General features: G+C 40.2%; 1 protein-coding gene across 2 annotated transcripts in view; it reads right to left on the bottom strand.

Moving 5' to 3' along the window:
- Positions 1-23,386, bottom strand: part of CEP85L (centrosomal protein 85 like) — a 173,974-nt gene that overhangs the window by 42,537 nt on the left and 108,051 nt on the right. For both annotated transcript variants that reach the window (XM_030556186.1, XM_030556185.1), the window contains one exon: positions 704-825. In XM_030556186.1, coding sequence (XP_030412046.1) covers positions 704-825 — 122 coding nt within the window. The remainder of the gene's footprint in view (positions 1-703; positions 826-23,386) is intronic.

The following is a 23,386-nucleotide window of genomic DNA, read 5'->3' on the forward strand; positions in this document are numbered from 1 at the left end:
TTATTACCTCACCCAGCCTGTCTCGATGATGGTCCTCTTCTAATTGTTTCATACCACAGATTAGAGAGGAAGTGTTTATTTAGACACTTATTCTGGATTTATCATTCTCTGAGTAACTCATAGGAATCTTTGAATGCATTTTTACCAATTGCATACCTTTGTGGTGCCAATTTCTCAAATCTTTAAGAGCTGGTTTCAACTATATCATTAAACAACTGTAGCATTCACCCCCCTTTAACTTGTCATGGGGAAAAATGTCTCAAGAATGGGTTACAAATAACCAATTTTTGTCTTCCAAGTCATTTTCAAAGAATTGTTCAGGCTGAAAAAAGGAAAATTAAGATTTTACAGCCAGCCAGTTTCTTAAAAATCTGTTTTTTTGTAATCTTAGGGGCAACAGTCCTAGCCAGTGGTCTCATTCGCTTCTCTCGACCACTGTCAGTGAAAAGACAGACAAATTACACTACATCCTTGATCCTGCAAAGGCGCGCGCGCGCGCGCACACACACACACACACACACACACACACACACCTGCACGCACTGACTAGTCCCACTTGTACATGAGTCTTTTCAGGTCTGAGTCCTAAAAACCTTCTTTGAACCAGGTCTTTGAAAGTCAACATCTATAGTACTTTCTATGTCAATAGTCTGTCTGGTCTATTACTTAACACTGCAATTGAAGACAAGAAAGGATTACTCACCGATCAATCACAATTTCTTTCTGTCTTAGCAACCCTTCTTTGATTTTCATAAGGGATTCCCAATTACTGAAATCCTGATAGCCTGTACCTGTGTAACCTTGACGAGACGATTCAGTCAGAACCTGAATTTAAAAAAAAAAAAAAAGATTAGTTCAAAGAACAATAATAGAACAGAGAAAAATTGTTACAATGAGTTTCAAATGTAGAGTTTTTTCTGAAGCATAAAACATTCTTGCACTTAATTTTGCAGCTTTATTTAAAGGAAAACTGAGCAAAGAATTAAGCATATAGTAAAGTTAACATTTTTTAAAAAGCAAAGAAACTTTGATCCAAAAGGTCCCATTTTCAAACTCATCTTAGATTATCCTGAAAGTATTGTTAAGGCAATATCCTCTGAAACTAGAGCTGAAGGAAAAAAGGCCATTGAGAGGTCAAATATTGTGGATAAGAGAAATACTGTTGTATGCTGATACACATTTTTATGCACTTGCTGCAGTTTTTTTTTGGTTTTTTTTTTAGCAAAATCAAAGGATTTCCAGATGGTATTAGAGCGGTGGTTCTCAACCTTTCCAGACTACTGTAACTCTTTCAGGAGTTGGATTTTTCTTGTGTTTCACCTCACTTAAACTGCTTGCTTACAAAACGAGACACAAAAAATATTTTAAAAGTGTCACAGCACACTATTATGGAAAAATGCTTCCTTTCTCATTTTTATCATATAAAATAAATTGATTGGAATATAAATATTGTATTTACATTTCAGTAGGATAATTGAGCCTGTTTTTCATTTGTGAGCCTTGTCTGAAGCCCGAACCACAGGTGGCCGGACTGAAGCATGCAACTTACCTTCACAGGACACCCTATGGCGTGGGGTCCTGGGCAATTGCCCTGCTTGACATACCTTAATGCTGGCCCTGCACTCGCAATCCCCCAAACCTATCTGGGAATTGAGAAAAAGTGATCTAGAGGAGTTGAGTACACCAGAAGACCTCTGCGTACCTCTGGTTGAGAACCACTGTATTAGAGGCACTAGATTCACAAGGTACTCAGGTGCCTGACTCCAACATTTAGGCACCATTGACACTCACAAAATCATTGATCTGCTGCCTCCTAATACTGTAGGCAGCCAGCGTTCCCTCCGGTGTACGTACACAAAAAGCTGCATGAGTCCTGAAGCTCACTTTAAACCCTGGTGAGATCCTCAGACTAGGTGTTCCCCCCACCTATCTCCTCTGCAGAGCCAATCTCAGACATGGTCTGAGTATGCTTAACCTGCACAGAAGAAAGGTGGGGGTGAGCAGTTTGGGAATTTCTGGGGCTGTGGGGAGGTGCACGTTGGGAATGTTGAGGACAGGTATGAGTACGTGTCGCAACATACCCAATATCGCCAGGGGCTAGGGTATGCTCCTATGGGAGAGGTGGGACACCCAGGTTTGAATTTGCATACTGCTTGATTTGAGCCAGGGACTCTCGCATGCAGGTGAGTGCCCCAGTCTATTGAGTATTCTGGGGTGTCTCACTCTCTCCTGATGAAGCTGTATAATTTGTATAAATAGTTAAATATTCACTGAAGCAGAGATTTGAACCTTACTCTCCCATATCCCAGGGAATGCCCTAACTGCCAGGCTAGAGTCAGCCTCTCACTTTCTTTCTCTGACCCAATGAATATTTTATATAAAAGGAACAACTCCAACAGGAGAGATACTGTGTTCCAGAATACCCAATAACCTGGTGGATAGGGCACACAGATGGAATGTTAGAGACCTGGAGAGAGACCTGAAGTCCCAGCTCCAAATCAGACAGAGCAGGGATTTGAAAACAGGTCTTCCCCATGCCAGGGGAGCAGGGCCAGCTCCAGCTTTTCTGCTGCCCCAAGTAGTGAAAAAAAGAAGAACCCAATTGAACTGCAGCCGAAGTGCCACAAAAGAAGAAGAGAGGGACTGAAGGATCTGCTGCCGAATTGCTGCCACAGACCTGGACGTTTCGCCCCAATAATGGACGGAGTGCCAACTCTTTCTATTTGCCACCCCAGGCACCTGCTTCCTTCGCTGGTGCCTGGAGTCGGCCCTGCAGTGCCTAGCCACTGGGCTATTGGCTACAACAGGGAGAGAAAATATCTCATTCTCTCCCCACCCCTCAAAAAAGGCTGAACTGGCTTAAGTGCCTAACTCGAGGAGAGGGTTCATAGCTGAGAATCCAGAGTGGAGATGGGTGCCTCCTTCAGGGCCAGTAAGTCAGGTACCAGATCAAAGGGAGTTAAGTGCCATGAGGTGCTTGACCAATTTGCATAGTGGCAGTGCTGAGAGCAATTGAACTAAACTGTAAACTTTGTATATGATGGAAACCACTTCAAGCCAAGGGGTGCTTCCACACACACCCCAGCACCCCTAGTTCCAACACCTATGTAGATGCCTAAGTACCTTTGTGGATCTGGGCCCTAAGTCCTGCTCCTTTTCTCTGCATTTCACTCTCTGCTATCTTAGGAGGCTCCTCATTGAACTTGCTGGCTTCTGCAGATACCTTCCTTAGGCATCTAACTCTCCTCATACAACATATGGGAACCTGGGTGCCTGCCTTGGAGCTGTGATTCTCACTAGGCAGCTGGGCAGCTAGGAGTGTTTCAATGCCTAAATCCCCTTTGGGAATCTAGCCCTTGGCATCTTGAGATCTTCAAATATAATTTTATCATCCTTCAGTCAACTGCTAGATTTCACCTACAATGAATTACATGGAAGAAAAAAAAAGTATGCAATCCCCATGAATATATGTGCATTTAAAATATATATAAGCTGGGTTTAAATTCAGCACACAGAGGCTTGGATTGCCCTCCCATCAGTCCTAGTGTGTGGCTGAGAGGGGTGCTCATTTGGATTTGTGACATAAGACATTACTAAAATTTACTATTTAATTTGATGATTTAACTAGTTGATTTGGTATTGATTTGAAAGTTGCATTGTTTTATTTTTCGTTTGGTTTATTATTAGTAGTATTAGTTTTGGTTGTGTGTTTTCTTGATTTTACTTTCAAGTGACTTAATACAATTTTTAAAAAGGTATTGAGTCACATTTCTTTTGATAAGTTACATGAGTCAAGAATCTCTGAGGCCCTGGGTGGATACTGGCCTGTCAATCTAAGTCAGACCAGCTCCCTCATTAGTTTTTGCTTCTCACAAGATCCTAAAATCATTGTCCCATCATTTCCTCCATCAATTTTTTTTCCAGGCCTGGTGCATGGGATGTTGTGCCCCAATGCAAAAACACTAACAGAATCCATTTTGCATGGCCACACAAAGCATGCCTTACAAAAAACTTAGTTGTACCAATGACAAGAGGCTGGATTGCATAATAAAAATCAGTAAAGGTGGCCATATTTGGTGGTACATAGCATTTCCTTTGCCGGTTCTCCCACTACAGAGCTGCCTGCCTCTCTACCCCAGCTACTGGACCCTTTTAGGCTACAATCAGACAGAGAGGAAAAAATCTTGAATCTTACCAGATCAGATTCCTTACTTTATCACCTTCCCTGCCTCTCAGAGCCAGGGATTCTCTGCCTTCCTAAGAAAGCTCATTAGTTTGATATGTTGATTCAGTGTCCTGTGCACTGCATAGCTATGAAATTGTCAACACTGAGATCACAACTCTTGCTGTGTGATACAGCAGCCTATTTCACTAATGACAGTGTGTAAACTGATGGAATAACTCACTGGAACAAAAAATACAGTTGCAGTCAGCAAGGTCTTTTCCCTGAGGGACAAGGTTTATAAACGGAAAGCAAAAATAAATTAATATAAGCAGAAAAGAAGTGCTAACAGATTCTCCAAAGTTTGAGCTTCAACCCAGTCACGTGACATGGGTGTGGAGCACAGGTGCCAGCTTCCTCTGAGCCTAGAGGGTGCCCAACCCCTGGCTCTGACCCCACCCAACCCCTTCCCCAAGCCTCCACGCCCATTCCGCCTCTTCCCACCCTTGCTCTGCTCCAGGTCCTGTCCCCACCCCTTTTCCCAAGTCCCCAACCCTGCCTCTTTCCACCCCCTCCCCTGAATGTGCCCCATCTCTACTCCTCTCCAGAGCCTCCTGCACGCCACAAAAAAGCTGACTGTGGTGGGCAGGAGGCACTGGGAGGGAGGGAGAGGAGTTGATGAGCGGGGCCACTGGCAGGCAGGAGGCACTGGCTGCCAGTGGGTTCTAAGCACTTGCAAAAGTTTTTCATGAGTGCTCCACCCTGCCACACCCACACAGTCGGCACCTATGGTGTGGAGTCTAGCCTTCCTAAAGGCATTCTCTCCCTCCTGTCTTCAAAACAGCCAGTCTACAGACCTTCCCTTGAGTGTCTGAGTAGAAGGAAGGGAAAGTTGAACGGAGGCAACTTCCTGTCTACATAATCTGTCATAGGATGGCAGGGTCTGGCATCATCAAAAGAGTAAGGGCTTATTTACATGGGAATTATTCTGAAATAGCTATTCCAGATTAAACTCAGGTTATTTTATTCCAAAATAAGAGCATCCACACAGGGAGTTAATCAGGAATAGCTACGCCACTTTCATTTGTACCCTACCTTAGTACGAATTAACTTCTCTGGGTAAGATGAGCCTTAGCAGCTGGTATTCATCTGCTAGTTCAAATCTGGCCCCATAAGCAATAGGCATGAAACAGAATTTGTGAAGCACTTTGAAATCTACCGATGAAAAATGCTACATAAGAGCTAGGTATTATTATTACTTAAATTGTTGGGTACATCTTCCAAAGGAGACCTAAAACAAAAAAAAGACTGAGCAACTGCAGTCAAAGATCTTAAAACACTTTTTACCAAGTAATGGGTATGCTGACCAGACCCCAAAGTGCAATTCCACATAAAGCTCCTCTTGTACTTTCAACTGGCAAAACTATTCTTCAATTCCTCTCCTAAAATATTTTGCATAATGAAATAAGAATATACAAATTAAGACTGTAAATGAATATAAATGTCATCTAATTGCTTGAAAAAGGAAAGTTCTGGCTCTTATACCGACCAATGAGAACAAACAAATGAACGAACGAACGAACGAACGAACATGTTGGGCAATTTTAGACAGCCTTACACCCAACTCAATGGCATTTCGGTTTGTCTGTCTATCAGTAATGAGATAACTTTTGAATGCCACATCCGATCAAGTCTAAAATTTCAGGCAATGTTCTAGGCACCAATGACCAGAACCCTCTTGATCTCGGGGGAAATTGGAAGAATGAAAAGGGTGAAATGGGGGCACATGAATTTTCTGCCAGGTCTTTAGCACACGAAGCTTCAAGCACCTCCAACTGTCTATTGATCAAAGAAGTGGTTGATGGCACTCATTACACTTTATAGCATAACAATACTCCCATCTCATATCTGCTCATCCTCCCAGTAGATTAACAGGCTGACACCCCAAATTACTCCTTTCCCAGACAGAAAAAAAAAGTATGGTGGAGGGGAGAGAGGGAAGGGAAGCATACACAGACAACTCCTGGGGGGCGAGGGATGTTAGGGGACTCTAGCATGGGGATGAATGAGTTAAGGTTTAATGAAGGATTACATACAGTCTCTGCCATGGGGGGCGGGGAAGATGGAAGATTCTACTATGGGAGGAAACAGGCACTCAGAGCCCCCTGGCATAGAGAGGCATGGAAGGTACAGGGAGAGGGGAGCAAGAATGGTGGGGCACACAGAGCTGCTGCTATGGGGGAGGGATGAGGGACCCTGGTATGGGAGAGTTGCAGGGAGTCCCTGAAAAGAGAGGGGGATGGGAGGGTGGCACACAGTGAACTTGTGGGAGAGGAACGGAGAAATGCAAGGAGCACCTGGTGTACATAATGTGCTTAGTTTACACAAGCTACAAAGTGTGCAACTCCCGAGTCTTTAAAAAAGCACCTAAAAAAGGGGATGGGGGAGGCAGAGATTAAAGTAAGTGATTTAAATCTTGCCCCCTTTATTTGAAAATTATATGGAAGTTTCCATATATTTTTCTAGCTAAATATTTCAAAAGAAGTCCACTACATAAATCCACTGTAAAAACAGCTTTAAAAATCATTTAGTAATGTGCACCACAGCAAAAAGCAACACAAAAATCTACTTCACACAATAAAATGACTATGTGCAGCATCTGTCAGAGACCTGTCAATGCCACTTGAAAACCAGACAGAATACACACTTGAAAGTTAAACAAATAACGATACATGATTTGCCAAACAGTTGCTATATGATGGGGGATGTGTCACAATATGTACATACAGTATCGAAGGTCTATTTATGTGACTTTCACAAACAAACTTTTGCTATCGGAACATATCCATTCCCATAGAATGCACAATGTTTAGAGAGCATCATAATTTTCTATGAAACCTATCAAACCAAGGTGTTTTTACTGGTCATTCCAAACTGAAATTATTTTTCCATTTTTGTTTTGTGCTATAAATACTTCAATAGTGCCCAGAATAACAACGGCTCACTTCACTCACTTAGAGCACATGGTATTAAACACTCCCAACAGCTTTCTAAATAGTTTGAATTGTATGAGGATAGAAACACAGGTGGTCCAATTACATTTGAGAACTTTTTGTCCCTTCAAGCCCTCAAATCATGTAATGAGAACACGGTTTGTTTTTAACAGCAGATACAGTAAAGCCAACAACACGTTCCCACTTCAGACACCATCATCCTCCACTGCAACTAGAAAAGATGTCCATCTGAAACACCCAGCATTCCTTTCCAACTGTCCTAGAAAACATGACTATTTTTGCTAGCTGGCACCTCTTCCAAGCATATCTAACGCAAATTGAAAACATCTGTTCAGTTAAAACAGCATCCTTTGCACACGGACATCCAAAGCCTCACTAGCTTGTTTTGAACAAGGGCTTGGCCTTGACTTTCAGGACCTGGCAAGCCTTCAAGTCACAGCTAAGACAGCTAGCTGCTGGGAAAATTTTTTTTTTGCTGTACTGGCTTATATGCAAATATTTAGTGTTGGGACACAAATTACTGACCAATACCACAATGTTTCCTAACAGTGGGAAAAGGATTTTTTCTCTAGACTTCCAAGATACTAACATTCAGATAATTTAACCAGATATTTGAGGTCCAATTTTCAATGACGATATTAAAATCTCCTCCTCAACCATGCTCATGCTTTTTGCCTCAAAAAGCATTCAATAGCTCAGCACATATAATTAGATGAGGCCAAAATGCTGAGGGCCTATGTTGAAAAAAAAAGTTAAATGATTTTTTCAGATAATCTTCCCTGAAAGTTGTATTTTAATAACTTATTAAAATATATTAACTTCTACTTTACAACAGTAAAGTTTCCAGCTGCCCACTACTGTTTCTCACAATCAGCAAGAAGACAAAATTATATTGTTTAAGTGAATGAAACTTCTGACCAGTTGCTTGCAGTCCAATCAAAACTCCACACTTTTTATGGACTGTATATAGCCCCTTTGTAACAATGTAATTTACAGACATCATCACGTAAAGACATGATACCCTCCTCTGCAGAAAGGCCAAGGTGATGGAATCGGTGCAGCTCTGCTGCACAACAATGGCAGGATTTTTCTTTTTGGGGGAGAAGGGGGGATAGGAGGTGGTAGTGAAGGAGTTAGGAGGAGGAGCAAACCATAAACCTGTGTGGCATGCATCTCAACTCCACAGCAGTTCCCATAGCAATCTAAAAGGCTTGGGGTGGGAGGGGGGAAGGGAAACAAAGCTGGAAGCTCTACTACTGCACAGAGACACTTCTTTTCTCTTCTCTTCTGGGCAGGGTCAGGTTAGGGCTTCAGTAGTGGATTTGGTTTAGCTCCATGGCTGTTCTATAGTCTGCAAAAAAATAGCGTGAAGAGGATTTCTTTAACACTCTTCCCCCTGTCACCTGACATACCTCTTCTCAGCCATTGGTCCATTTATTTAGGCTGAGGATATGGGAATTGCTTTTTAACACAACACCCCTGTAATGCAGAGAACTACTATACCTATTTCACTGATGGACAAAATGAAGCACACAGTGAAGTTTAGAGACTTACACCAAAAGCCACACAGAAGTCAGTGGCCAAATGAGGATAAAAATGCAATAATCCTGACTTGCAGTGTCTGAATTCTAACCATCTACTATTTCACTGAACCTAGTGCCTTTGCTATACAAGGATAAATGTGCTGCCATTTAGCAACACATGATTTGTTAAATTCTTAACGGGAAAGACTAGGGGTATGTCTACATTGCAATCTGAGGTGACACTGTAGCTCAAGCAGACACACCTACACTGGCTTCATCTGCATTAGCACTGCTAAAATTAGCAGCGTTGCTGGGAAACTAGCAATGCAAGTATGTAGTCAGAATCCCATGTGTGTGTACTGTCCGAATTTAAGTCTGTGCCACCACTCTTCACTGCTCTTTCAAACAGCAACACATCAATGCGCACTAGGGAACTTTTAGTTCATACTAACAGGGCCTATATGGGTCATTTAATGTGCAACGTGCAAATCACATCCCTCTAGTGTATGTTCCATGTACACAAACCCTAAGGTGTGATAAAATCTGTTCTTGTCTCTGCAAATCCAGCACACTCTGGGTCGGAGTTTGTCCTAAATTATAACTATGCAACCCTACTGATTTCAATAGTATCTAGTGGAGCTCTGCAGAGACTGCTGTTTAGCCTAGTCTTCTTCACTTAATAAAGAAGTGTTAAAGAAGAAAAGTAAATAATCAAAAAGATCAGAAAACAACAACAGGAAATAATGGGATTCATCTTGGAAAAATGCATCCTAATACAAGTTGGGAAATGCATATACTTGATGTGAGGATGTAACCTGGAAAGCAGTTATGAGAGAGATTGTGGGTTAAAAATTGACACTAAAAATTAGACACATTTGCAATATAACATGGCTGCAAAAAAAATTAATGCAGTTTTGGGCTCCACAGACAAAATCAGATTATGGAGAGAAAGTAGAAGATAGCCTCTTTATATATAGCTCCAGTGTGAACCCATGTAGAATACTATGTTCAGTTCTGGGCACCACATAACCAGAAAGATACTGATGTACTGAAAGGTGTTTGGAGAAGAACAACAAAAATGATCCGGGACCCGAAGGGACTGATTTATAAGGAAGAATTAAGAGACCACATGCATAGTTTGGAGAGATTTAACAGTCTGTAAATATTTCCATGGAAAGAAGGAAATTATTTAATTGGTGCATGCACAACTAAGAGTCGTCTGATCAAATTACAGAAGTGAAAATGTAGGCTAACACCAGGAAAAACTTAATGATAGTGAGACATAATTGGTAGTACAAAAGTCTCCCAAAGCAAGTGGTGGAAACCAAATCGCTTAATATTTTTTTTAGAACTACACTGGGCAAAAAACACTAGAGAAAACAGAATAAGCCTGTCCTGGCAGAGAGATGGTAAGGATGACTTAATGGGTCTTTTTCTACCTAATGTCTTTGATTGGGATTGCGCAGGTGTAGCGGAGGGCAGAATTCACTCATTGTGTCTACTGAAGTGTCTATTTAAGGACCAAGCACACGTACTGTAAAACACACCCACTAATAATTACAAAAGGGTCCACATGAATGTGCACACAAGGGATTTCTGCAGAACAAAAGGCTAGAATGACAGTTGAATTAATTGGTATCCTACTTCACAGAAGTCAAAATTAGCACTGGCAATTTGGAGTCTAAAGCTGCAAAAAACAATACAAGTTTCCTTTCCCAGTTAAGTGTTGCATTGTTTTGAGCATTAATCTCGTATGACTGTACATAATAGATTCTAAAGTGATATAGTTCAGAAAGTAGCACGTAAAATTTGTTTCAAATATTTTTCCTCCCTTTTGTCCTGTTTTTGTAGTTGTGGGTTAGATTTAGTAGTGATAAGTACTTGTTTTGCTTTGTAGACGTTGATCAAATTTTCCTCTACTCTATTAAGTGGACCCATATTCTTGAATTCCATTGTATAAGTGTTTTAACATTATTCAATAAAAATATTTATTAAAAAGAAAAATGCTACTTAGGACAGCTTGTGACCAACAATGCTATTATTGCTGTTTTTGCAAGTAACTTGATAACTGATAGAATAAGGCCTTCAATAGGAAAAAAATGAAAAGGTATCAATGTATACAACACTACATTGCATTGTAAAAGCAACATTTCTTCCGAAACATTCAGTGACATTCTTAGTACTAGTGTTTTTACCTAGCCATGAACTGGAATGGTATATTAAGCATAAAACATGATTCACTTTTATATTCTGAAATAAATCAGTGTGTAAAGAAAAGAACTAGGAGAGAGAAAATATAAAAATATATTGTATGAAGTAACAGGACAGAAACACAAACTATTTTGTTTTTATTAAGGTGAAATTAAACTTTCACTTGCTTAGTCATACTTCATTTTCAGAATGATAACAGTGGAAGAAGGAGACATAAAATAATTAGAGGCTTAACAGACATGTTCACCAGTAGGACTTTGAACTTTAATTGTTAGATACATGAGCCAAATGAGGGGGAATATAGAGGGAAATATCAACTTATCAATCAAGTCATCTGTAAGGGACTTAGGATCTCTGAATGTTAGTTTTATTGCACTAAATGCCCCAATTAAGGAGTGCAGGAGCGAGCTCAAAACTGGCATTTGCTTTAAGTCAGTGTAATGGGTTGTTGTCGCCATGTACACCTTGCACATGGTAGGTTGCTACTAGCAGTCCTGGCTTTTGTACCAGATATGGACTGGCTACAGAGCTTCCTTCCCAGAGAGGGAGAGAGAGAGAGACCAAATGTGTAACCTATAAGACCCTTTAATGCACTGCCAGGAATAGCAATTGTGAGCTTATGGGAGGTATGTGACACATAGCGTCACCTAATGGTTGATCTGTATAATACAGTTTAGCAATCCATTACTGTTGCAATGTATGCAATCTTAGGACCTGACACTGCTGGCACCTATTACTGGACATAGTGCTCACTACCACGAATAGCTCCAAGACTACGTGAGGCCAATGGAACCAACTTATGTTATGCAAGTCCCGGGGAGGGATCCTGAGACTCCGTATCCAATAACAGCAGAGATGAGCCCCACCTGCATCTATTTGCATGTGGCAAATGACACTGCGGTAGGCTCCTCTGCTAGAGCCAATGGGCTGCGGAGCAGAGAGCTAGGCCTAGCCCCACAGAATGAAAGCGCTGCGCATGGAGAGTAAGGGGCAGATTCAAACCCCCTCCCCAATATTTTCACTGTCTTAATGTGCCCTTCACTGAGGCATAAAAGGTACCATGTAGGGAGGCCACTATTAGTGACAGACATCCCACACGATAAACAGTGCCTCAAGCTTAGTGAGTGCTGCCTACTATCGAAACCAACTATTAAAATAAACTTGAAAGTATAAAACAAGAATCAAAAAACACTTAACAGGTGTAAACTGCTAACTAACTGTTGACAGATTAGCTCTCTCTTGAATTAGCTACCTACACAGAAGAAAACCCATGAGGTAAACCTCATAGTGGGCTCTGATTAAGGCAATGGGCAGTGAGAAGGAACTCAGCAGATCAGGGAGGCACTGACCTTATATAGCCTCAGGAGGGGCCATAAGGAGGTGCAGGATACAAGTGTCTCCTCAACAAGCACTGCTGCAAAAAACTCTGTCTCTGGCATTCTGGAATAGATATGTGCAACCATGTAAAGAACTGCTCAGGAAGGAAATACAGCTAGCTGGTGAATTAGGCAATCCCCCAACACACTGAGTAAACCTACCCAGTAAAGAGGATCTGTGCAAGGCCCTGTGAGCTATCTGAACCCTTAACACAGCTTTACTGGGTGCACAGGGAACCCCTGAACTGAAATGAGTTCTCTCTATAACAGCATCTTGCTCAGAAGTGTCTGGATAGCCTCAAGCAGGGGTCAGCTCTCGACTGTAGGAAGCAATGAACACTGAACTGAAAATGGACCCAAACTTTCACTGCACAAAAGCTATCCCTTTGGTTAGTTTCTTCTAGAAAACAGACTGAAGGGCATCTTTGGCATTTTTGGTTTAGAACTGGCTGCTGGAAGTTTTGGCTTACCTGTTCGACTGTTTTGACCAAAGGTTTCAGAAAAACCTATCATACCACTCATTTGCAAATAATTATCTTGGCATATTGATCCCATATTCCTTAGCAGGCCAGATGAGTGACAGCTGAATATTTCTGATGTCCCAGAAACATTTAAAATAAATATGTTTGCATAAAAATGATATCCAGAGACCACTCAAAGTATTTTTGATTTGTCAAAATATTCTTATTATTGAGTTTTGCACCATGACAGTGTAACAGACAGACCCTGGAAGTGGGCAGGTGGGATCAAACCCTAGGACCTCTGCATGAGCCGCTACTGCATGAGCTAAAAGCCACATGGCTCTTAACCAAGGCTGTAGCAGACTCATCAACCTCTAGCAGAGCTAGGTGCCACTAGAAGGGGACAGAGCGTAACACCAAACTAGACACTATACAAAGATAATGAAGATGGTCTCTGCTGCCCCATACAGCTTATGATCTAAGTAATTCTTATTTTGCTCAGAATCTATCCACTCACTAACCTACATGTGTGTATGCTTATGCTGCACACCTCACTATGGTACCAAGTTCAGTATAAACACCTAGATGAAGAGAGAAAAAGGTATCATTTGGAGCTATGGATACCCACGTGGGGGGTGAGAACATTAGTTTTCCTCTCATGGGATGTTCTATTGTAAGAATGGCACCAGTGGTGATCTTACCAACAACAAAATCTCTCTCTCAAAAAAAAAATCACTAACCAAGAAGTGAAAAGAATATTAACTCTGAAAATACAATTATGCAAGGTACAATACCCTCTGCCCACCACTGGCAGCAGGGTCAACTGTAGAAATAAGATACACACTGTCACGGCAGCAAAGAGTCCTGGGGCACCTTATAGACTAACAGACATATTGGAGCATGAGCTTTCATGGGTGAATACCCACACTGTCATGGGTAACTGTATTTTCAGAGTTAATATTACCATATTGTCACGGGTAACTCTTTCATAGCACAAGAATGTTGCCTCATTTGTGGCATGGTGTCAGGCACTCAGTTATGCTCCACAACTTTCTCATCTATGCCACTTCCGAGCCAGCACACTCTTACATAGTGAAAAAGGTATTCCCAAAGCTGTGGACTTGATTATATGCCTCCTCCTGCATATCTACCTACTAACAATAAAACCATGACACACAAAAGCAACAGACGTGTCATTCCTTTAAAGTCTGTGCCAACACCAGTATTATTTTGTTCAGAAATCCCTTCCATTTATATTCTGGCAAATGTTATGAGCACAAAACAGTTCTAGGTGCCACTTAATATGACGTGAAGACCAATAGTGCCTGGAATTTTCCACAGATAACAAGTGGGTCTTTCCTAAGTATAGAAGCACGTGTTTTGTTAAGTGACCATATTATCTTCCCATTACATTTAAATTCAAACTTTTTTATTGAAACACTCTGGAGACAAAAGGGCTTTACTTGGTGAACGGCTGTGATTTTTTTCCTTTATGCTCTGAAGCTGTGCGTGATACAAGTTGCTAGAATGATTTCTTCAATCCACTCTTCTAAGCTAGAAAGCAGCATAACCATAAAAAATGTAAATATAGTTATTCAATATGAAAAGCAAGCACTAACGTTAAGACAAAAGAACATGCACTCAAAAAGGTCAGGAAAGAGTTATGGCTGATTCACCATAAGTTGTTTTTAATATTACAGTAGCACCCAGAGACCCCAATAAGGGATCAGGGCCCCTACTGTTTTAGGCATTGTACATACAAAATATAAAGAATCTCTGCCCCAAAGATTTTCCAGTCTATGCATAGGATAGAAACAATAGATAGCTGACACAAGTGAATTAGTGGGAGCACAAGATAAACAACAAAACCATTATGACTAGAATAATAAGTAACAGTCTTGGCAAACCAACTGCCAAAAATTTCCAGTATCTGTAAATTTGTTTATCAGGGGCCATCACCTAAACACAGCCATCTTTAAAAAAGATCTGAACAGAACTATATCCAGTTAGGGGATAAGTATGTGCTGTCAATATCTCCATATCCCTAACTTATCTGGCACATGTAATAATTAGTCACTACTTATCTCTACAGTTGACCCTGCTGCCAGTAGTAGGCAGAGGGTATTACCATACAGGGGAACAATCTGGGCCTCAGACTACAAGCCAAACAGTTTAGTATCCTGGGAACATCATTAAACTGCAAGTTCCCTGGAGCAGGGACTGCATTTCATTTCTGTACAGTGCTATGTACAGTCTACAGCACTACACAAATAGCGATTATTCAAGAATTTCCCCTAGAAATTAGGCCAGAATTTCTAGACTATTTTATATCCACCTTGGGCCTGATTTTTCTGAGGTGCTGAGCATCTACCTCTCCCATTAACTTCAGCTGGAGTTTTGGGTGCTCAGCATTTCTAAATAAATAAATAAATAAAATAAAAAATCAAGGGTAAGACATATCAAAATCAGAGGACACTAGAAAATTCTGGTCTGAATCTTTCACAGGTTCATACTGGACTAAAAATTGCAAGCAATCTGGCCTCTAACAGAAAATCCACACAACTATGACTGTGTGTGGAATACGTGAAAGTTTCTAATTGTTTGGCTTCACTTCAGATAGCGAACCTCTTCCACTTGACATTATGAGGGGTACTTGAGACACACTTGTCTCTAACAAAACTGGAAGTTTGATATATGGGTGCATCTGAGGGCAATCCCGTCTGTTTGTGAAAGTGGTTTTCTTCCTAGCAAGAGACGTCAGAGGCTGGAAGGTCTAGCTGCATAATACCAAAATTCAGGCCCTGAAGGCTTCTTAAGGCAAGGAGAAAGATTCGAATAATTTTCACTTCCTAATGCATGATAATACCTACTACCCATTATATAGTGCTCTTCACCTCTGGATCTCAAAGAACTTTAGACAAGAGCTAAGCATATTATTGCCATTTTACAGATCAGGAAACTAAGGCACAAAAAAGTAAAGTGACTTGCCCAAAGTCACACAGCAGACTTGTAGCAGAGATGGGAATGGAACTCAGATCTCTTGAGTTCCAGTCCAGTGTCCTACCTACTGGAATACACATCCTCCTGGTCACTATCTGGACCAATATACTTATTTATGTAATGTTATTTGTTGGAAAGGAAGCAATATTTGGCACAGACGGGCCAGTTCCCCAAGTGTGAACCCTTCTGTATGGCTTTGGCAGTCAAGTAGGTATGGCTTAAAATCAAGGAATGAATTAAACTTTTTTTTTTTTTTTTTTAATAAAGAGAGACTACAGAGGCTATAAAGGGTTTTTGTTTTTTAAATATATTTATTTTATACAAATTATAATATGTGCATACTTGAAACCTCAGGATGCTTGGAGGATGTTTTATATCAGGGAACGACATGCTAGTTAGGAAAATTATTGCAGCCAGCAGGCAAAAGATTTTTAAAACAGTCCTTTGTGATACCTGTCTTACTTTCCTACATCCTCCCCACTAAGAAAGGTGCAATGATATTTAAGCAAGATCACCAAATTCTTCAAGTGTGGAGAGAGGAACAGCTGGGAGCCAGGTTGGTTTATATGGAAATTTGGAGATCCAAATAATTTGTATAAAATTCTCTGGATCCTTCTGCCTCTTTAGCATTTCTATTGACTGATAAACCGTGAAGGGATACCACACGTATTCCCCAATGACAGAGCTGAGCATGAGGACATATCAGCTGTGAAGAAAGTATGCTCAACTGTTCACTTTGGAACTTTTAGTAGTCTGGATTTGAATGCAACACAGCTCTATAAGCATGCCTGCATCCAGCAGGTTTGAAACCCATTATCAGTCTCCTGAATTTAAGATTTTTTAAAAATCAGATTGCCATTTACTGAAACACATGCACAAACACACTCATGTATTAACATACTACTCTTGTGAGAATTCTGTGCCAAAAAATAAAAATTCTGCATACAGTATTTTAAAATTCTGCATATTTGATTTGTCAATAAATAAATGTGGAGGCTCCAGCATGGCAGAGGGGAGCAAAGGCCACTAGCTGCACAGAGGTGGGCGATCACCCTGCCCCAGTACACAGACTCGGCGGTACGACTGCACCCGATCCTGACACTGCGCAAGGGACAGGCCTGTCCCAGAAACATGGTGCCCTTCCCCTTCACACCAAGAGAGCAAGCGAGAGGGACAGAGTCTTCCACGCATGCCCAGCCCTGGCCCCAAATCCAGGTGTGAGGCACGCAGGATCAGCCCGACAGGATCCAAGTGTGGAGTGGCTTAGTGTGAGGGGATCCAGGGGTGGGGGAATCGGGTTCTGTGTGGAGCAATCTGCAGACAAGCAGCTCAGTGGGGGGGCTGGATGCACAAGGGCTCACTGAGGGTTACAGGTTCATGGGGAATGGGATTCTGCAGGGGGGTCCACGTGAAGGTGGTTGGGGCTCAGCAGAGGTGTGTTAGTTAGGGGGCTCAGTGGTGGGATCTGGGTGCTGGGACAGTTGGGTTCAATGGAGCACAGGGTCTGGATGCAGCTGGTTGAAGCTCGGTGAGTTGGAGATCTGGGGGGGCTCATCAGGGTGGCCCAGATACAGGGGGGATGGGGCTTGCCGAGGTATGGGTTGGAGTGTGGAGACCTCAGTGGGAGGTAGTCTGGGTGCAAGTGTGGGGGTCCAGATTCAGGGGGTGAAACTCGGCAGGGTGGGGTTTCACGTGCAGGGGGCTCTGTGAAAAATAAAAAAAACTCTCCTCTTCATTTCAAACAGTCCAAGGATTCACAAGACTCTAAAGAGCATACTTTCATAGTTCACTGAGTGATAGGAAGCAGTGTACATGTAATAAAAAAAAAATCAGGCTTCCATTGGAATCTGTTCTTATTGCTTACAGATGGATCCAAACTAGACTCCCAGATTACAGTTAACAGTTTGATACTTTCTATAATGGTGTGGATCCAAATACTCCGAAGTTTTGAACACTTTGGCTCAGAGGCAGATTTCAACCCCTCAAACTCACAAGTATTCGGGGCGGTGGGGGAAGCTGGGCTTTCCTCCCCCCCCCATAGGTGTTACCAGAGAACCTCACAGGAAGCAGCTATACTTCATATAAAGTCTTTAGTATTTTTTCTTGCCCATGTACACGTGAAATGAATGACAAGAAGTCGACACATTATTAATTATTACTATTATTATTATTAAACAGGAGAAATTCTGTATAAAAAGTCAAATTGTAAAACCTAACCAAATATTTTATTTATATCTATTTGGGAAACTAACAGAGAAATGGCTAATGGCTGGAAATCCATCAAGAGCATTTCACTCATCTTTGTATCACCATCCCATACACAAGCAAGATGAAGATAGTGGAGGAGGAAGAGAGAAGGGAGTAAATGACAATTTCTTAAACTTGGAAAGTGTTAAAATTTCCTATTTCAATATTTCACACATGCACCTGGTAAAGCAGGGATGACTAAACAAGTGGCCTGCAAGCCAAACACAGCCATTTCCTTCTGAGGAGTAAATCCATGGAAACTAAAAAGAAAAAAGAAAAAAAAAAAAAGGACCTCTTTATGCCACCTCCATCTTAATGAATGAAGTGCCCCTTGGAGCCAGATGGAGCATTGCAAGAGGGCACCCATGCCCTTCATGAGTACTACTGCATATTAGGATGGAACTTGCTACTGCACTGTTCTCTGTGTTACGACTCTCATGCTCCTGAGTATTGCTAATGTGTTCCCCAATTGGGCAAAGTTTGAGCACTCCCCTGTTAAAGACAATCTACTACTGAAGATATGTAGCAGCTGAAATCCAAAACACAATCTCTGGCCTCCATTCTATAATTGCTGTTAAAGTGGAGAGATAATCCAGTGCCACCACACTTGGCAATTGAAACATGGTCTTCCAAGTCTTTTATCTCTCCTTCATATGCCTTTGTCCCTGTGTTCATCCATCACTCATACCATGTCAAATAACACAACTAATCTTTGTGTTTCCTGGAACAGTTTATCTGAAAGACACTCAACACAGTTTCTTTGTTACAAGAATCTCAGCACGTCACTTCATGCAAATAAACTAAGCTAATCAACTGAGAGAACTAAAACTTCAAATTATAATGTGTTTGAAGATTTTGCAATTATTACAAAAACAAGCACTGTGTTAACCAAAAGCACTGAAGCTGAAATAATTCTCTTTTTTCCTTGAATGTTCTCTGCTGTATCATGTTGCTTTCTGGCAGGGAGACAAGCATAACGGTTCTCTTAATTTACTAGTTACATAAACCAACTATTTAATTGAATAATCAAAAAAAAAGTGTTGATACCAAAGAAGCCAGATGTTTTACAGAATATAGATTTTTATGGTGTTAATATTTATTGTAAAAATAAGGTATTACATGGGTACAATTTATGCCAAATATGTACTGTTTAAGGAAAATAAATTGTATATTTTGGAGGTAAGGCAACCACTATGAATACATACCACAAGACCCAGCCAAAAATCTTTTTTTATCCTCTTTCCCTATCCTACCAATAGGTCAAAGTATCAAAGAACATAACAGGTGCCATAATACTTGTTAACACTGTAATCTACCACACTTGTTAAAAGTTCATGCCCATAATACTGAAGGAAATGAAAATATTAAAGCTGACCTTTTCTGAAACAGTCTTCTGTTAGTAACAAACCTGACAATCAATACTGTTAGAGCCTTTAGCATTCCAAGAGGAAAAAAAAAAGAGTCCCAGAGAGATATGTGATACTGCAGCTCCAATGATGAGAGACTTTTCTATTCAGTTATGTTCCACACAATTTTAAACCCATATGCTTACGTATTCTTAAGAAAACAGGTATAAAGCCAAAGACTTATCATTTTACCTTGCTATTATCGATGACAGAATAAAAATTAAAAATAAAAATAAAGTCAGCACTTTAATGACAGTCCAATTTTAGGAAATAATTAAGAACTTTTCACTTTTTTTTTTTTTAAACCAGAGGACAATAAATGTGGTGCTAAGACGACAGGCCTAGATCTGCAGGGCACTGGTGTGAGGAAGGAAGGCCTCCTCCACAACAACACTCCACACAATCCCCTGTAAGCCAATATATGAAGCAGGAAAGGTGGCTCTCTTAAGAGAGGACGCTCCGTGACTCTTCCATCTCCTTTAACTTGGATACAGAATGTTGAAACAATAGCCTGACAGCAGTACAAGGCAGGCGAAAAACAGAGAAAGGGGAAGGGGGAGGGAAAGATATCCTGGAGTGATGTGGTGAAGGGCAATGGAAAAAAATTCAGAATACTGCTGATCATCTTTAAAGCAAATGACTAATTAAATTACCTCACAGGCTATGGAGTGCAACCTATCTATTTATATAGCTTTTGTGATTAAAAACACACAACACTAAAATCAGAATGCGTAGATTATATGTTAACATCTTGACTCTGATCTTATTTGTTATTCCTGAAGCGTGCACTCTGGTTATGTTACTAGAGAATGTTTCACTAAATGCTTCACTAACATATTAAGTTAAACGAAACCAAACAAAGCCTCAACCCCACTTCTCTGCAACGCTCTCCTCCGCCCCACCCCAGTTAAAAATAGTAGACTCTGACATGAGACTCACTGAAGTCAGGACTGTATTCTTAAACCTCACCACCAAAATGAAGCAAGAAAAATTCAGGGATAGGCAACTGTCAAAGTGCAATTCTGTTGTTAAAACAACTAAGTAAAATGACACCTGCTTACCATATCTGCTTTTGGGCCAGATCTTTAGCTGGTATAAATCTGTATACTGACATTGGCTTTAATGGGACTATGCTAATTTACAGCAGATGAAGAAGAACTAGCCCTTTCTATGCTTTTAGAATCATATCTGCCAAGTTCAGAAACAAAAAAGTTTTCACCACTTTTTACTTCTGTTAGTCCTGTAGTTCAAACACAAACACCACCACACATCAACGTAAGTGCTTCCTAAATTACAATCAGTGACACCTGTGCAAACACAAACAACAGTGAGGTTATCACCAAGAACAGCATTTGGCTTGTGGATCGCATGTTATACTGGTGACAACACAAAAAAATAGAGGAACTCTGGCTCAGTTCTCAAGGTGAGTTTGCAGCACTGGCAGTTAGGGAAAAAAACAAAAAATATCTTTTCTATTAAACTGAACATGTTCTACTGAAATCTAGAGAGAGATGGACTCTCAATTATGTCATTTTGGCAGAGGCAGAGGCAAAGATACATTTTAATTTACTCAATATTAATAGAGAAAAAAGTGGCACAACAGTGTGAGAAGGCCTCATCATCGGTGTTCAATTTTAGTGCTGAATTTCTTTGGTTACTTTTAAGCCACAAAACCAGACTATGCTCATGTTTTATAGTTTGTTTCTATCCATCACCATAGATCATAGAAAACACTAACATCTCAGAGTTTTTACCAAGATAGTACTGGTGATGGACATCTGAAATTTTAAAAACAAAAACACACAAAAGACAAAATAACCTGAAGGAAATTTCTATTATTAGTTAAATAAGGAGCTGCTACACCGAGTGTAAAATGCTTATGTTCTTTGGATATTATCCCAAAAAGCAAACGGATCTCTAAATACAAGAGCACAAACATGCTCTGGTGGTGGATTTCTAATCCCACTGGAGATAGTCCAGATCATCTCCATTTAAGGTCATGCAAGCAGCAGCTGCACAATTTTGTTCCCAAGAAGAAAATGAAGCACGTCAAAGCCTCCAACATGTATTCCTTTTTTAAACCTTTTCTTTTCTAATGTCCCAAATTAGTTCATTTGTGGCTGAGTACCTTGTAAAATATACACAGAAAAGTTAATCAGAAAAATGCAGTATGCATTTAAGTAGAATTCGTGGATTTACTGCGCTAGTATCTCAGCAGGAAGCATGTTAGATATTTTAAAAAGACTACACAGATAACAGAGTCAGATTGAAGTTTAACAAAGTTCTATAGTAACAAGTTGTCTAATCTAAGACTAATTTGTCTACAATCAGTATGATCGACACAAGATCCACAGTGGATATACTTATAGCATTCACTTAGTCTGAATCTGCACTTCTTTATTCAGATATTTTAAATGGTTCTGGAGTAGACAGTCCTAAAATGGTCTTAGAAAATATACAGAAGAGATTCATTAAATTTTTTTGAAGGCACCGTTTAATTGTTTGTACTATTCCCTCATTTATTTCCTGGTCATAAATTAAACACAATAAAAAAAAGTATCGATTTTAATAAACTAGATGAAACTACTGGATTGAAGGCAATTTTTCCTTCCCAACATGTCACAATACTATATATGAAAAAAAAAATCCTTATGAAGTGTACACAGAGACACCCCTAAAGAGGCAGTAACAGACCAAATGCATCAACATCAAAGACAAGTTAAAAGTCTGGGAATGAATAAACGTAAAACAGCATTTTTGCTATGCCCATCTGTACGAGGGATGGACATAAATTACAGCTAATGATACGCCGGGTGTTTTAGTCAAACACTAATGATTTTAACAGGGGACATTTCACTTTAAAGTGAGAAGTGAAGAAGCAGACTAAGTTAAAGAAAGTACTTTTGCTAAAAGTGGTTTGTTTTGTCTAAAGTAAGAGAACAGCGCCACAATATACCCATCAATGGTAAATGAACTTTTTGCAGGACTACATCCTGTGATAAATATAGGATGCTTTCTTTATAAAGGGCAAATACATTTCTCCTGAGATGTCAGAGATCCATAATACTAACACTGTCACTACAAGTGAATTATGAGGCCTTATGCACAAGTAAAGAATCACCACCATTCACTGAGGAGACATTCAATTTACTTTCAATTGAAACATGTAACTTTAAATTTTCTGTTCCTGATACTAAAGGGCAATAGAACACTGCCAGATTTACTGTATTAGAATAAAAGCTTCAAGTTATTATAACAGTTTTACAGGACCTGCCTTCACTTAACGAAGGGTAAAGTCTAAGAGAAACTCAACAAAACAGTGCAAAAAAAAAGTATTTTAAATGCAAACACTATATTTTTAAACAATGCTGCAAGACAGAATCCTTCTCTCAGCACATTATTGTGTGTCTGGTTTGTGTTCTCTGTCTATTTAACCTTCCTCTGTTTACTATAGTGCCAAATACAATATCCATGCTTTCTTATAAAAATGATCATATCTGACCACAATATAATTTGGTTTGAGGTACAGGGCAAGAGAAGTAACTATTTTAAACATATGCGGAGAGCTTAAAGCATCTCAGTTTGTCTGGGGCAAAATCCTGCCCCACATCTAGTCTGTGGGTGTGCAGATCTTGAAATGAAGCACAAACTGCATCAGTTCCTCTGTGGTGGGGAAGGAAAGCTTTGGAGAACACAACAAGGATACTCATACTGTGACGTAAAGAGGATAGTGATCAGGTGTATAACACCACTAAAAGCTATACACACCACATACCTTAGTAAATCCCTTTTAACAAATGAAAATGGTTCACAGCTTGTGAAGATGCTCAAGACCCATAAGGAAAAAAATTAATTTATATGAAAGCAAAATATTAAAAGGGAGATTATTATGGGGACGTATTTGTCATTGTTGTAGCAAATTCACCATTTTGAAGAATTTTCTAGAGTTTTCTTATTAATCACAATTTTATATATGTTACTAAAAA

Source organism: Gopherus evgoodei, chromosome 3, assembly GCF_007399415.2.
Source record: "Gopherus evgoodei ecotype Sinaloan lineage chromosome 3, rGopEvg1_v1.p, whole genome shotgun sequence".
Classification (NCBI taxonomy): domain Eukaryota; kingdom Metazoa; phylum Chordata; order Testudines; family Testudinidae; genus Gopherus; species Gopherus evgoodei.